The sequence below is a fragment of the Rhinichthys klamathensis genome, unplaced genomic scaffold, assembly GCF_029890125.1.
Source record: "Rhinichthys klamathensis goyatoka isolate OS25496 unplaced genomic scaffold, OSU_Roscu_1.1 h1tg000022l_1, whole genome shotgun sequence".
NCBI lineage: Eukaryota > Metazoa > Chordata > Actinopteri > Cypriniformes > Leuciscidae > Rhinichthys > Rhinichthys klamathensis.
Window position 1 is genome coordinate 1,382,378 of NW_026606573.1, and position 17,108 is coordinate 1,399,485.

General features: G+C 40.5%; 1 protein-coding gene across 3 annotated transcripts in view; it reads left to right on the forward strand.

The window, feature by feature from the left end:
* The window catches only part of si:ch211-186j3.6 (neural-cadherin), a 380,887-nt gene that overhangs the window by 312,732 nt on the left and 51,047 nt on the right, over window positions 1–17,108 (forward strand). For all 3 annotated transcript variants that reach the window (XM_056242529.1, XM_056242538.1, XM_056242521.1), the window contains exon 21: window positions 1,920–2,146. In XM_056242529.1, the coding sequence (XP_056098504.1) occupies window positions 1,920–2,146 (227 nt within the window). The remainder of the gene's footprint in view (window positions 1–1,919; window positions 2,147–17,108) is intronic.

A 17,108-nucleotide genomic window follows, 5' to 3' on the forward strand; every position in this document is an offset into this window, starting at 1 on the left:
AGAAACCACTTAGCTTTATGGGTTGACATTACATTACACTGTCAGGTAGTTGGTTTTGACATTGGCTGTCATTAGGCCATTATAACCTTTTAATGACAAATTCAATTTGTACCACTGTAGTTGAGGTCAAGAAAAATTTTCATGACACACAGTTATAATGGCCTCATGGCAGCCAATGTCAAAACCAACCACATGACAGTGTAATGTAATGTTAACCCATAAAGTTTCTTAAGTTTGATAATTAATCTGCTATGTCATGTTTATGACATATTTATGACAATTTATGTCGTCTTGGTAATGTCAGGTTTCCTGTAGGATCAGCACCTCCATTGATTGATCATTTGTTAAAAAAAAGTTAGTAAGTTCTTATTTTGTACCGTTTATGTATCATATACCATATACATTGTGTGTGTGTGTGTGTGTGTGTGTCATCCAGAAAAAGTGGTAAGCACATCCATTGCTTAATGCCTGTGGGGAGGGGGGCAGGTTTTATCTGGGCTTGGATCAAAGCCAGGTGTGAGGCTGTTTCCAGCTGTCATGATGAGTCTCCTCTTCACACACAGCTCCTGATGGGAGCAGACAGCCACCCTTCCTGCACCCCCCCAAGTTAATCACGGTTTCCTTCCTTGCCCCTACCTAAAGCTCCATGATTGACACTCTTCAAGCACTAATGATTATTTGTGCTATGTGCACAGTGAACTGAAGGACTGTCGTGAGAGGGAGAATATAGGGCTGCAAGAGTAAAACAAAACACAAACACAACTTATGCTATAGACTTTAGTCCAAATAGACACCATGTAATTTGACGCCAATTATAAAAAAGGCCATAACGATTATTGGTAGTGTCCTTTCAATATGTTGTGTACCTGGTGTCATTATTTAGCTATCAAAATTGAAAATTCACATTTCCATAAATTGAAAAAATGAACAACAAAAACCTCAGTAAAACACCACAATATGTTATGTAGTACTGACTGTAATGTCATCCCTCATTTTTATTCAACTTAAATATGCTGTCTCCTCTGAGGTCCATATAAGATTACACAACTGAAACTTACACACACACGTATTCTGAACTACTTTTCTGTTGCCTGTTTATGCTCACAACATTAACTCCTATGTTTCCAATGATTTCTTGAGGGTGAGGGGGTCCCGGAAAAGTTACTGACAGCGAGTCCAAATCCATCTTTCCATGTCACTGTTGTCATTAAAATAGGAAAATCGCCCCCAATTTTCCCAAACATGCCCTTCTGCCTTTGTGAGTTGTGAAGTGTCAGTAAGAGTTATGACAGCCCTGCCACTCTCCAGCACTGGCCCCAAGGGACGCTGACTCAGCCTGGGGACAGACTGAGCTCAGCATCTCTCTCAGTCGGTCTAACATCTCCCCTGGGGCCACCGTTCAACCACCCGCACAGTCCCAAACTGTAGGCTAAGCATCCCATTTAGAATAGTCCATTGGGTGTTAGAAGGAAAGCACACCTCCAGCACAGGAAAATCGATGGTCAGATGGTTGCTGAAGTGTCACAATTTGCCTACAATGCTCAGAGGCCATGGCCAGCTTCATCATAACGTGCTGGGAACCGTGACCGTGAAGCACAGGCACCCATTACCATAGTGACAAAGACTTGCTGCATGCAGTAGTTTGAGCTCTTGCCCCAGACATTTTGACGTGGAATGTCAGATGGAGTTTGTGCAAACAGCTACTGACAGGTACTAACCTCACTTAATGACGAGGAGATGTTCTGACGAGGGGAAAACGTGACCATGCATTTTTCATGAGCTCTGGATCTCAGTTCTGTATTAAAAATGGTGCTGTTTTTTTTTTTTTTCATGCTCTGGGGTTCTTGTAGTTTAGTTCAAATTTATACGGTTCTGTTATCCTTATGTGTTGTGCATTTGTATGTTTGTGTCTCTGACAGACATCTCCGCCACAGAGTTTATGGAACGTCGTGGAAATCTGAAGAGCAGGTACGAGCTTCTGGGTGACTTCCTGTCAGACATGCTGTCGGTGGGGGCAGACGACGTCAATATTTTCAGTCTGGTGGAGGTGCGGGACAGGACTCTGGATGTGAGGTTCTCTGTTCACAGCGCACCGTTCCTCAGGGCTGAGCGAGTGCACGGATATCTTGCAGCTCATAAACAAAAAGTAAGGCTTGTCGGAAGCACATTGATATGGATATGCTCATATTTGTGTATATGCTCATATACTTGTAATTAACCTAGGAATCACTCTAAATGCATACACACTTCAATGTGAAATAACTGCATGCTTTACCTTTCACTTATTTCACCAGTATTTACTTTCACTTATTCATAACGAAATGAAACCTGATGTATATTAACCCATCCCTCTTTGTACCTTTTCAATCGAGCCTAAAGAGTCGCCTCTGGCACTCTTTGGCTCTCTTTACATTTATATGACACATAAGCTCCATTCCCTTCTTAGAAAAGATTCATGGCTAAAAGTAAAGGAGATATGATGTTTTGGAAATATTCAACAGACCTAAATGCATCAATTTCCAACACAAATTCATTGATCAGAACCAAATATGGGGTGAAAAACGGGTTGGGATTGGCTTGGAAACGGTGAGCTAAGATGGTGAAAGTAGTATTGATGGAGGTTATTAATGATTGGAATTCTAATCCTCTGGAAGAGACTACTCAAAACGTTCCCTTATTCTCTTTCTCATTCGCTTCCCTCCAATTCGACTCGTTCCATTACTCAGAGCTAAAAGCAGTGGGAGAAGAAAGTGAAAATTTAGGGAGTTAATTACAGATGAACTCACTGATTTGGAAAGTAAGTTACGGGTCTCCACCCATTGTAATTGGAGAGATTCCAAGACATGGAATGGGGAAAAAAATTGTGAAATGAAAATTGCCACTTTTAAGGTGCGTGCTTTGTCACGGTTTCCAGAGAGAACAGCCAGTGCATGTTCACGCACAGAACTATTGCATTTGAATCTGATGTAATTGTGTTTTTCTATTTTCGGCTGGTATGGCGGCTGCATTCACTGCGTGTCGGAAGTGTCAAGTAGGGTGTGTGATGTTGGCTTACAAGAGAGCTGGAAGAAACAAGTCAGAACAGCAGCACAAGTCAGAACCCCCCCCCCCCCCCCCCCACACACACACACACACACGTCTGTAACTTTTAAATGATTCTTAATGCACTGCCGTGATCTCCAGTACTCCTCTCTTTTCCCCTTGCTTTCCACCTCACTCCCCTGCTGCCACAACGCACACTTTGAAGAGCTCAGGATTCCCCCACGGCCGTGCTGGAATGGGGGAAGCGGATTTTCGCAGTACACTGCTCATCTCCCAGGGGTGTGCCCTTCTATCTCGCCCCCTAACACCCCTTCTGCAATACACACAACTGAAGTGACACCCTGTGAAGTGTCAGATGGTTCACAAAAACACACACTGTTGCGTCAAGCTCGGAAACCAGAAAGAAATCTCCCTGTGGTGATAGTGAGTCCTGATGAAAGACTACGAGTCAATGATAAACAGGGAAAAAAGAAGCACAGGAGGAAGAAAAAGTTTTCAGGGAAGCTTGTTATTTGTTGTGAAATTGGAGGGCGAATCGGTTCAAATGCAAAGCTTACATTTAGGTCTTTAGCAGACTAAACTAAACCTTTTTTGGAGCATTCTCGTAAGATTTAGCCCTCAGAATAAACATATGCTGCACGTTCTAGAAATAGAGCACCTATAGTGCGCAGGTCAACACGCAGAAGGAACCAGTGAAGATGAACAAAGAATAATTAGAGCCATTCTCTACATTTAATCAGATGCCAATGAATCGCCTGCTCTATTTGAATTCACATTATAAAGTAGTGGAAATACAATTATTTTAAAGCTTTCTGCTGGATCTTCGCTGTCAGAGCCATTTCACACTGGCCTTTCTCTAAAACACATCTCATCACCTCAGCTTTTGCAGAAATTTTCATAATTACATATCAAACACGAAGGCAGTGCGTTTTGCCTCTGCCCTTTTGTTTCGACTTTATTCAGGCAATTGTTGACTCGCACACGCCCACACTGTTTCTTTTGTTGGTTTTATCTTTTCTCTCAGAATAATTTTGAAATTACTTCTTGGTTTGTTGCATCTTCAACTGCTATGTGGCACCACCTCCCATCGATCCCCGTTCCTGTTATTTTATGTGAATGTTTCTTCCATCAGGTTTGCTTTGGCAAAAGAAAACCTCTAGTTTTTCTTTTTGAAAGAAAATCTCAGTCATCTGCGACGGTATCATGTGGGTCGGTTCCACACCTCACCATGCCTTTTGCTCACTCACCAAAACACCCTTTGGCTTTTGTTAAACTCCTTCACAAATCAAATGTTTAAAAAGCGTACACTATTTTGAATCATACAATAGAAACAGGAAAAGGCCACTGGTCCAATAGAAGGTTATTGTCTGTGAGCGAGGAGCACAAGACAAACTCCAGTCATCCCACCAGTTCGTGTGTGTATGTAGATTCTGTTTTGTTTATCTCTTGGGTGTCATCCTGTGCTATCATTGAGCCTCTGTGGAGAAGTTTCCCTCAGGGAATTCTGGGTATTGTAGTTTCAGTCCCGACGGGCACCTCAGAGTGCCTCTGAGAAATGAGCTGACAGTACCATCGAGCAGGAGATGGGGAAGAAATTCCACGCTCTCCTCCAGGAATAGTGACAGAGAGAGAGAAATAAACGGAGAGCGAGAAAGAGAAATGAGAGCGTCCAGAAGGAGGATTGGACGAGAGTGGGTGTATCTTCTCTACTGTGTAGGCTCCTGTTACATGAGCCTAACTGGCTCATATAAACTAATGGCTTATTAGGTGCCTGTGCATGCAAAATGAAATGCGAGACCTCAATGTTGCAGTGCTTAACGTCCGAGGTAATACATGCAAATCACCTCCTCAAGCAGGTGTGAACGTGGGAGTCAGACCTGAATGGTCTGTTGAGGATCCACATTGTGTGTCTCTGTAAAGACCCAGAACTATGAGAAGAGAATGAGAGAGAGTCAAGTGTGTGTGGGTGAATGTTTAACACCAGGCATTTCTAAGCTCTGCAGCTTTAAATGCGTAAGTGTGTGTTTGTGTGTCTTGAAAACAACTCCTGGATCTGGTCCACAGGGACTCTGCAGTGCAGTTAAGTGCATGAGTAGGTCAGGCACACACTTGAGATACACATGGACACTGGAACCATTAACGGTCAGTTAAGGAAATGCAATGTGGGATCACACTGATTTTGGTTATATGTTTAAAACTAAGCGTTATTGGTTTTAAATTCAGTGGCCCAGAAACATGGAACAATTAACAACAACAACACAAAAAATTGAACTGACTATGCTTCCACATTTGGATTAATTTATGGACCTTGTAAAAGATGTCTAGTGCTTAGAAATTGTCTCTGTTGTATTTGAGCTGCAAGCACTGCTTTGATAATTATTTATAGTAATGCACGCTATCTTGTCACCATATTGGTTAAGCAATAAAGCAGCGCAGATTGGATTTTGGGTGTTCGCTTACAGTAATTATTTATTGTTGTATATAACAATTGAAATCTTGTCATTAATTAATTTATTTATAAAAAAAAATCACAATGTAATATAGAATTTTAATATTGGCCATTGATTGGTTGTCAGTCATTAAACCACCTTAACAGACCGACCCAATTTTGGCATGTGGGGCATACTGTACATGACATACCCAAAATAAAAGGGTTGCTGCTCATAAGTCATTCTGAATAGACACATAACCAACATATATTTAGAAAGCCAACCCTTGAGAGTTTACAGTTCAAGACTCAGAATTAATCAAACTGTTATTAATATTGAGATATATAAGCTCAAACATAAAAACAAAAAATATTAATAATATATTTATTAAATGTATAAAAATATTATATGAAATGTAGTATAACAACTTATAACCACAACTTAAAGTGTAGCCAGAAGAGTGTGGTCATGCTTCATTTCAAATCTGAGGATGATATCTCTAAAATGATCCATGCTGTGAAGACTTAAAGGTGCTATATGTAACTTTTCTTCAAAAATTAATCCTTTGTTTATTGCCTGTGTGTGAAGGGGTTGTAATCACACATTACAATGATCCACTTGTCGGGTTTTGCTATTACATCTGAAGGCCAGTATTCCTATTTCTATGTGAAGTCTCCGGGTCGGATTTTCTGCGAAAGCCATCGGATGTGACGTGCATGCGCGCTCCCGAGCCTCTCTCCTTTTTATATACAGTCTATGCGACGGCACTGCAGCTGACGACATGGAGTCTGATAACACCAAAAAACTCCTGCCTCCAGCACAACACAGACTCAACACAAACTCCACATAAATATAAAAAACAAAACAAAAATGTATCTGCTGAAGCTCGTCAGGCCAAACGTCAATCGGATTGACTTAGGACAAAAACACGGATCAACATCGGCAGAGCGTTTGAATTATGGAGAGACCTCCGGTATTTTTATTGTGATAAATTACAAGTTTTCAGATATGCTGAAATAATGGTAAACTGTAATGAAATAGCAGTAAACTACAACATATATGAGACATGAAATGAATAAAAAAGACTGTTCTAGGATAACAAAAAGTAGGTGCTTTAGGATGTAACTATTATTTTATGTAACGTTACTAGATCTACTGTCTAACGTCAATCATCCCACTACTATCATATTGTTTATAATACACATTTCCAGACACGTTTAGTACAGTAATGTTACTTCCTACGATCTTACTGTTACACTGAAATACCACATATACTCGAAATCGTGCATTTATTAGCTTCTTGTTTCAGGTGAAGAGATGTGTCTTTAGCTTTATCACGGATGTCAGAATGAGGAAGTGTACACGGCTAATACACAGGAGCGCGTCATGCAGAAGGGCAGGATTATTAGGCTTGTTTGAGATGAGCAAAATTTGCGCAGAACCGATCACCGGTGATCAAAGCGAGATGCATGCCGGTTAGAAATGTGTCCGAGTGTGGTCCGCCTTGCTCTGATGTAATGCCGACGTATGTCAAAAAACTCTTGCGACCGCAAGGCGCACGTGTCGGATTCTGCAGTCGCGCGCAGTTGCTCTCCACCGACTGCGCTGATCAAAAGCACGATGGGAAACGACTTGCTGACGACACTGCTTAATGCTCATTGGTTTAAACGACCGTGAGGTATTGTTCTCTTTTAAAATGTTTGATTTTAAAACTCTGATATCATGTTTTATGTGTATAAATTATGTGTGGATATTCCCAAACTCTCTGACAGTGCGATCTATGTGATATAATTTTTTTTTTTTTTTTTAAATAAACATGTCTGTATTAAAGAAAAAATGATTGATAAACACGTAGGCCTATTTAAAATGGAATTAAATGAGTACTTTGGGTATCTTGTTCATTATATTTATTTGCATATAAAAGCAACAAAACTTAAATTACATCCAGTTTATTAGCAACACCGTGCACAAGCGTGAATCCCGCGATATCCGCCTTTGATCTCACAGGTGTCAGATCCACTGCGAGAAGCAAGATCTGTCCGGCTTGCCTGTGCTTTTTTCACTCCTCCCCTCACTGCAGCCGCCTACTCTCGACTACATGCAAGGGGGTAATCCATCGACCGGAAGTTGAAGCCGGCCGGGTGCCGCCATCTTGTAGCAGAACTTCACTTGCGTTAGCATTTCCATTGACTCCCATTCATTTTGGCATCACTTTGACAGCGAATAACTTTACATCTGAGGCGTTTAAAAACTCCATTTGTCCATTATTTATTTCTAAAGAAACACGACAATGTATAAAGGGCTCCATTACCTTCTATGTTACATTATGGCCCCGTAGAAACAGATTTTGTAAAAATAGGCTAACGATTGCGTCATAACCACTCGACTCTCTGTCGCGCTGTACAGAAATTACCGTACAGACAGGAGGAGAAGCTCGCAGGCAATCGGGGGGACGTCCCGTCAAGGGAGAAGCCCATAGATAATGAGTCCATAAAAGCAACGGAATACTTACTCCTGCTCACTCACGCCAAAGAACTCTTTGCTCAAGTTCCCCGTCTCTGCAAGATTAACATTGGCAATTTTCACGCACAGCTACTAGAAGATTAACGTCTGTCAGACAGGTTGCTCACGTCATCAAGCTTAGTTTGAGTCGGTTTGAGTCTGCGCGTCAGGAACGGAAGTGCTCAGAAATCGCTAAAAATGGGCTTCAACTGTCTCAACTGAGTTCCAATGAGATGGCTCTGTCCACTTCTTATACTGTCTATGACTACATGTCAGGCCAGGCAAGGCGCATCTCAAACAATCCTATTGTCTCGTTGAACCACGTGAGATGATTGACAGCTGTACAGCGAATGAGAGAGCGCTGAGATTATAACTGACGCAAATCAGTGTTTAAACTCTTCAGATCGCATAATTCAGTAGTAAATGAATAGAAATGTTATTCTATATGATGAAATATTTAACATGTTATGATTAATCATTATTTCTCCAAATATGCGCTTCATTGGACTAAGAGCCCTGACGGATGCTGTACCGGTGAAAACGTGATTGAATGCATTATGAGTAGTGCTGTCAATCGATTAAAAAATGATCTCGATTAATCACTTTTTTATGTGATTAATCGCGATTAATCACAATTAAAAACACAGCTTTTATAGGTTTATATTTAGTTTATATATTTTATAATGTAATCATTTCACAGTTAATCTCCAAATTAATGTAGAGACAACATAAAGACAGTATATTTTAAATACTTGTTTAATGGCATCTTTTTATGAATGAAGGTCGGTACTGATACTAATACAGCTCTATGTCATGAAATTATAATACAGCTCTATGTCTCCATGAAAATGACCCCCCCCCCCCCCCCCCATTTTAAACAATTAATTATAGCCATTCAACATTACAGTGTAATTGAAAGCTATCTTTTTTTTTTTTTTTTACATTTTATTATGCTTCAAAAAATATAACTTAACTTTAAACAATCCTGCAACAAACAGTCTACAATGCATACATTATAGATTAAATATAGTCTAATCCTTATCAAAGCTACAAAAGTTCTTTACTCAAGAGCAGTGAGTAATTTTCTCTGTTACCTTTGTTCTTTGATTAACTTTACTGACAGACATAATTATTGGCTAACTGTCACTTCAAGACCTTTCGCTGCTGATAGAGACCCTGATCTCACGCGCGTCTCATTCTTTCACAACTCTTTACGTTCATTTAAGACTTTATTTAACTCATTTAAGACTGTTCTGACTGTTGTTATGAGGATACTCGACAAAACGGACATTTGGCATAATTGTGTGTGTTATTCTTCATTCAAACACGAAAGAGAACTAGGCCTATATTCTGGCGCGCTGTCTGTGCGCACGATACTGGCGCGCGTCTTTCTGTGCATCGCCATCGTGTGTGTGTGTCATATTGACAGGTCATTCACAGGCAGCGCATTCTCTTCAAATCTTGTTGTGTGAGCATGTTTAAGATTTGAGGGAAGAAAATCTGCAAAGATTCTCCTTAAGTGTGTGCTGCAACCAGATTTCAAAACTTGAATGGTTTAAAAGCATTTGTAAGAATAAGAGCGGCATCATATAATGTAAAGCTAAGGATGACGCAAATTAATGGATGCTGCGTTAAATATTGTAACGTGTTAAACTGGACAAAAATTAATCGCATGCATTAACGCGTTAACGCGTTAACGCGTTAACGTTGACAGCCCTAATTATGAGTGATGAATTCTATTTAAAATATCGAACGTTACAGATTAATAATTTTGCACTCATGGCATAAATTAAGAAATTAATGTCACTGCAAACCAGATTTATCATAAACAGTAGGGCTGTCACTTTTTATTCGATATTCGAATATGCATTCGAACATGACGTAAAATATCCCTAATCGAACTATAAATAAACTATCTGGTTTTTAAAGTGCCATGTGTAGCGCATTTTTTACAGTCTATGATTGTTTTTTTATTTTATTGTTTGCCATCTCATCCAGTAGCGGGCGCTCTAAACGTATTGTATCGTAGGCCCATGACCAAATCAAGCGAATAATAGCCAATAGCCACCCTGTTTTGAAAATGGAAGATAACTCACAGAACTGAGCGGACAACGACCCCAAGTCATCTAAAAAGTAGTGTCTGGAAATATTTTGGGTTCTACACCATAGATGGTAAAGTAACTGTTAAAGATACGTTAGTTTGCCGAATTTGCAAAAAAAAAAACGGTTTACTTACGCATCCTTGACATCCAATCTTCACGCTCACCTGTCAAGTTACCATCCAAATGAGGCAGCAGAGTCAGAGACTTCGCAGACGACCAGGCATGTCTGTGTGCTTCGAGTCCGAACGTGTGTTCTCCACCGTGGGGAACGTCGTCAATAAAAAGAGAGCCACAATTGATCCAGATCAAGTTGATAGATTTGTGTTTCTAGCAAACAATATTAAGAAATGATTAAGGCAGGCCTTACTCCTGCTGGTGTTTAAGTTGTCATGTTATTGTTTGTGCCGTGCTGTTCCGATTCAGTTTTTTTCCATGGAGGGGCGGGGCTCATAGATATTCAAATATATTCGAATACATTGCTTGATATTTGATATCCTTTCTAATTAGATTTTTCTCAAAAGTGGCAGCCCTAATAAACAGTGGTCAAATATCAAAGCTGGAGTCTTAAATCTTTCTAATGATGCTCAGTTTGTCCAGATCAAGTGAGAGTGTGATGTTTTAACGGGTAGTGAATGTTGAACAACAATAATTTTGGGCCGTCTGCGATCTTTGTGGAACCCCTGCAAAAGGGGTTTTAATGGCAAAAAATAAATGGACTGCATTTATATAGCGCTTTCACAGACCCAATGGCCACCAAAGCGCTTTACATATTGCCTCACATTCACCCATTCACTCTCTCATTCATACACCGACGGTGGTGTCAGCCATGCAAGACGCCATCCAGCTCGTCGGGAGCAGCTGGGGTTAGGTGTCTTACTCATGGACACCTCGACACTTGGTCAGGTGGAACCGGGGATTGAACCACCAACCTTCCGGTTTGTAGACAACCTTCATGAACCACTGAGCCACTGTCGCCCCTATTTTAAAATCAGTACATCCCTGTTTGTTTATTTTACCATCTTGTCCTGTTCAATATCTAAAAAGTTATTCTATACGAGTTTTGTTCTGGTTAAATAAAGGTTAATAACTAACAAAAAAAATTTGTGAATGTCCACATTACATATAGCCGCTGTCACAGAGTGACCACCTCCTGTCCTGTCAGGACATCGAGTCCACAGGTTTCCATAACAAGAAAAAGGACGGTGCTGTATCTTTCGTGCCTGGTGCAGGTGAAGAGACGGGATTTCTCTTCCGCATCGGCTTCGAGAAACGCGGTCGTGTGTAGCGTTCACTTCATATCGGAGGATTATCATCCCGGCGATATGATGGAGTTTAACATGGGATGCCGAAGCAAGAATATTGATCGTCGTATACTGTACCAATGGCATCAAATAGTGTGATATAGTCATGCCCTAAATAGAGACAACTTGTAATTGAAAAACTAAATTACTAGGTTGTTTAAATATTCAAATCTTTAATTTTCTGTTTATGTTATAACCCAGGTGAAAAATCTGTTTTAAAAATGTACTTGTATGTTTTTAGTAACTTACAATAGAAATATACTCAAGTTTAGTTTTTATACATTTAATAGTATAAATCTACCCGAAACATACTAATGTCTGCTGGCCTGATATACGATGGTAATAATCTGTACAATATTGTGAGCACCGTGTATATCGTTAGCGAACGTATATCTATAAGCACGTCTCTCACCAAGACACCTGTCCTGTTCTCCGCTGGTTCTCCTCACACCACAACTCAATTTGTCTCTGACCGTTCTGTCTAACATTAATCCTGGCCTGTCCCTACTCTCTTGGCAGCATAGCAGGCTCATAATTGTATGGCTGTGGTCCGTCATACGAGTAAGTATTTCCTCAGTGTCTGAAATGTCATTGCGATCCATTGTTGCGGAAGTAAAATTTTCTCACAAAAACGACTCCAGAAGCTTCTGTAGCGTATTTATAAGAATATTTTAAAGAAAATCTAGTTCCTACTTTATTTTTCTATACATTGACTCGTTGGGTCCTCTAACCTGCGATATGCCCTTTAAAGTGCGTATCTCAGGTTAAATTTGTAATTATGATTAACACAAACTAGTTAGGGGAAATACACGTTTAACAAGTTGTTGTATTGTTTTGTATGATTTTAGATACCTAAAGCCAGAATATAAGATGAAAAAGTTTGTTATTTTCAGTACGTACTTAAAACTGCTCCTCCCCCCAAACGGATCGCTTGACGTCATAAGAGGGAGACGTCTCCCCAGAGCGCTGAGAAAGTGAGTCTCTGTGAGCTGTGTTGATAATTGTACGAGTGATAGAGTGAGAGAATTCGTGATTAGGACATTTATTTATTTAGTTAGCTATTTAAGTTAGGTAGTTAGTTAGGTATACGCAGGCGTATTTTCACGATGGTAAATTACTGCAATTGTGCTGGGTGCAAAAACACCGTTAAAACCGGTCACAGAGTCCACTTTTTCCCAAAAAGCAGGTCTGTGCTCCGTGCCTGGGTCAACTTTGTTCGGACCAAACGCGCTGACTTCAGTGCTACTTCGGTATCCAAGACTTCGGTCATTTGCAGCGCAAATTTCTTCCAGTTTTTATGTTTCCACTGTTCAATCGCGCCCGCGTCTCTTTCTCTCTCTTCACTTCAGTGCTGCTTCACACACACACACACACACACACACACACACACACCAACATATTCCAGCATTGCAATCTTGACATCGCAGCCTGTTCATTATAGCCATGGTCCACGGAGCTTCAGAGCTAAGGCGGAGCTACAGATTATGTGTCCCTAAATAACCCGCGTATCTAACAGTAGTTCTGCATTAATTAATTTGCACGCAAGTTTTATTTATTTTTATACTCGTGTATATTCATACGCCCGTACCGTTTCGGTTCAATACGAATACATGTACCGTTCCACCTCTAAGTTATGCCTTTATACACCTGCCCAACTCTCCACTGGTTCTCTTCACACCAGAAATTTATGTTTCTTCGATAGGAATTATTTAAATTTCTGTTTGGCTCCTCATCTGTCTCATGCCTGGGAGGCTCAAAATTGTATGGCTGTGGGCCATCGTAGGTTTGAGGGGGATTTTGGATCTCCTTAGACTCAATACTTGAATAGAACTTTTTTGGCACGTCTCCCTCTTCTGACGTCACAGCTCAGCTGTGTTTTAAAAAATATGATCTTGACAGAAATGGCTATAAAGCTTACTGTAGGGCAATTACAGTAATAATTTTAATGATAATTACATTTTCACTCAGACATCTAACCCTTATTTAATATATCTAAAAAAAAATTTAACCTGACATACACACTTTAAAGGCACACTATGCAGGGATTCTGTTTTTGGCAAACAGCGACCCCTAGAGTCGCTGTGGAGTACTTCTTTTTAACGTTACTGTCGTAAATACCACTCATGCAGAGCGTCTCTGCACTCACAGCCTGACCGCTTTGAAGCTGTTATATTAAGGTACAAATCTTGCATAGTGTGCCTTTAATCACTGGATAGGGTTTTTTTTTTTTTTTATTGAAAGTGTTTTTTTATTTCAGCTGAATTTCATACAAGCGCAGCAATCATCTACATCACTCACCGATCAAATAAGGCTTTGGCTGGACAAAAATTCACTTTGGCGGCCGAGAGAGACAGAGGGAGAGCAGGGAAAGGAAATGCAACTGAACAAATATGCTGCGTGTTTTAAATAGCGGGGAAAAAAATTTAATAACGAAACGCAATATGTGGCGGTGTTGATTCTGTGGCGCACTGCCACAAATTTGTCTGTATGTGGGAAACACTGCCTACCTTGTTCTTATAGCTAGCCGGAACCTGGATGGGGGCGTGTATATGTGCAGTGCCGTAAAGCAATTCGTTACATCACGATATACATCACTGATATCACGCGATACTTCCCACCGGCCCAAAGTTGCAAGTGTGGTTTTTCCGCTCACAGGCACCAGGGATTAAAACGAATTAAAACGTCATATAACCATTCCAATAACTCCGAAGCTGTTCAGTTAAGCTGAAAAACTGCATAGTTCCCCTTTAATGTTTGCGCTGCTCTGTCCCTTCGAATGCCGCCCTGCACCTGGGCTCCCGATTGGAACAGGCAAATGAGAGGAGTGGTACAGTACCAGACTGGCCTGGGAGAGTGTGATGAGGTGCATCTGAAGTTAATGGTGCCATTAAATGCTGAATGCACCTCTTCTCAATATACCCTGCTTGTCCCATGTGCATATGCAAAGGCTGTAAGGGAGGGCTGAGTACCAACTACGGCAGTCCCAATATGCGATTTTCACTACATAATTATTGTGGCCAAGAGAATTGACCATAATGATATTATCACTGTATACATCTCCTGTGTAGAAAGTTGGGGGAGAAATATTAACAAAGCTATTAGTGAAATTGATCTTTAACTTTTTAACGTTTCTTTTGTGTTTTCTATTTTTTGGCCAATGAATCACACTCAAAATAGGGAGGCAGAGAGACAGTTTGTAACCAACTGTACAAAAGTGTACAAAAATAACTTACTGTTGATCTGCTCTACCTGCAGACTAAGGTGTCTTGCACCCCGCCTTTTCCAAAAACTTTTTTTTGTGTCCTGGTTGAGTATCGCTTTCGCCTGTCACCTCCTCTGACATGGTCATGGCCTCTGCATCGTCATTTTCTTTTTTCGATTTAATGATGGGTGGTAACAATCATTAAGGTGCAATACTGCCACCTACTATGTTGAGTGTTAACCATATAGTTACTGCTGCTGAATTATTAACGATATTATTAGTATTAAGATAAACATTTTTCCTTTTTTTTTAAATATCAGTTATCGTCAATGCCAGTATATTGCACCAACCTGCAGCCCATAAAGAAAGAATGGCTAGGGTGCCATTTCCTCAGAATGTCTGCAGGACACTCATCACTGCACCTTCAGTTCTCACACATATCCCCCCTGTACACTTTTTAATATTTGATGCCCCCTTTCTGCAGCCTAACGCTGCCCGTACTGTTTCTGTCTCACCCCACCATAACACATTGTGACACGTGCCTGCCCAACCCGGTTGTGCGCATTGCACCGTATCTCTTTGCACCCTCAGAGTTACAAATCAACATAAACAGCATCTTCAGTCGCCCACAGCCCTGTGCCACAGAGGCAGTGTAGTAAAATACCTCTCCATGAGTTACTATCCAAGTCAGAATAGTGTCCCAGCAAATAGGTCCCAGCTAATCTTGGAGTAGTTGAGCATCTCTCTATCTTCGAGATGGTCCTCACTGCAGAACACGATCCAGGCGGAGGAGTTGGATCCAGATCCAACTCCTCCCACCTTACATATACCTAAACCTACCCATCTCTGCCCCCTTATCCCTAACCACACCCCTAATCCTACCCATCTCCACCCCTTAGATCTGGATCCAACTCCGCCCCCTGGATCTCGTGTACTGCAATGAGGTGCTACTGCTATCTTCTCTCTGTCTGTATCCCTCGATATCTCTCGTTTCTTCACCCCTCCATTTCCCCTTAAGTGTGTCTGGCCGCATGGGTTAGTGGAGGACAGGTCAATCACTGTGTGACTGCTCAGTCCACCACGGAGCAAACTGCTCCACTTCAGATGTTGTATTTGATTAAATGGTGTGGAAGTTGAGAGGCAGTCCTGTGGACAAGGAAGTATCTACACGACGTTTAGGTGCTTGTGAAAAGCACAGGCTCTGAGAGGCTCTCTGAACGCTGTTTACACCTCAAAGCTGTATAAACAAGTGGGTTTGGGGTCTTTTTGGTTAACTTGGTTAAAGGTAGCTGCTCAGCTGAAAAGACTGGCATAGATAGACCTAGCAGCCTAAATAGGTAAAAGTTAGGTAAAAGGCAAGACTTCCTTGATCAACAAGCTTCACTAGCAAGACCTTGCTGGTCTACTGACCAGCATGGAAAGTTAGTTCAAGCTAATTCAAAAGACGCAATGAGTTATTTGCTGAGAAATGCAATTATAAGAAAAAAAAAAAATTCTATGATTTTGATGTCTCAGCTTTCAAATTATGTCTAATGATTTGTACCCACTTTATATTGAAAGGATAGTTCACCCCAAAATGAAAATTCTGTAATTTACTCACCCTCAGGTTGTTCCAAACCTGAATGAATTTCTTTGAATTTCTTTTTTTCGCAAAATAAGATGTTTTGAAGAATATTGGTAACCATATTTGGACCAACTAAATGATGACAGAATTTTCTTTTTTAGGAGGGGGGGGGGGGGGGGGGGGGGGGGGGGGGGGGGGGGGGGGACTATCCCTTTAAGTGTCTTTAACTACTATGTACTTACATGTAAATGTATCATTTCATACAGTGCACTTATTGTGTACATATATGTTTTTATATTGTACTTTTTACTATTTAAAAATACCTGCATCTAATTACAGCTGTAATTAATTTTTGTAATAACATTTGTAATTACACTGTTGACCCTTCCCTTACATCTTAACTCACTCTTAAACAAACCACCAAACTTGCCCCCAACCTTACCCGTACCCCACCTCAGTAGTGGAAAAAGTGTTTTGCAATACAATACAAACACAATAAGCACATTGTACCGTAACATTTGTTTGGATGTAAGCTCATGTAATAGAAGACTCCTAATATAAATTGTCTAAATGTTTTATTATGAAAGTCAAACAACAAATGTAATTTTGACACTCTTTATTGTGGTGTTACATCGCTGTCTCTGCTTCAGGTCAGCGTGAACCGATCATCTCTTACTACTAGTTATTGCATGAAATAAACTTGAATGACCATCAGAAGGTATGTTCAAAGATACAGTAGAAGTTATTGAAATGTATCACCCAATCAAAGTTTCAAGCATGGAAAGACGCCAATGAAACACCTTGAGAACAATCTGACCTTACTCTGTAATATTTCAGCAGCAGTTTTGAGTAGAAACATTATTCAATGCAACGTATGAAACTCAAAATCTGTTTCTGGGTCAAAATGACTGAAAATTATTGAGCTGGTCACATGTGTTATTTTCCTTCTTTTAGTTTGTTCTGTTA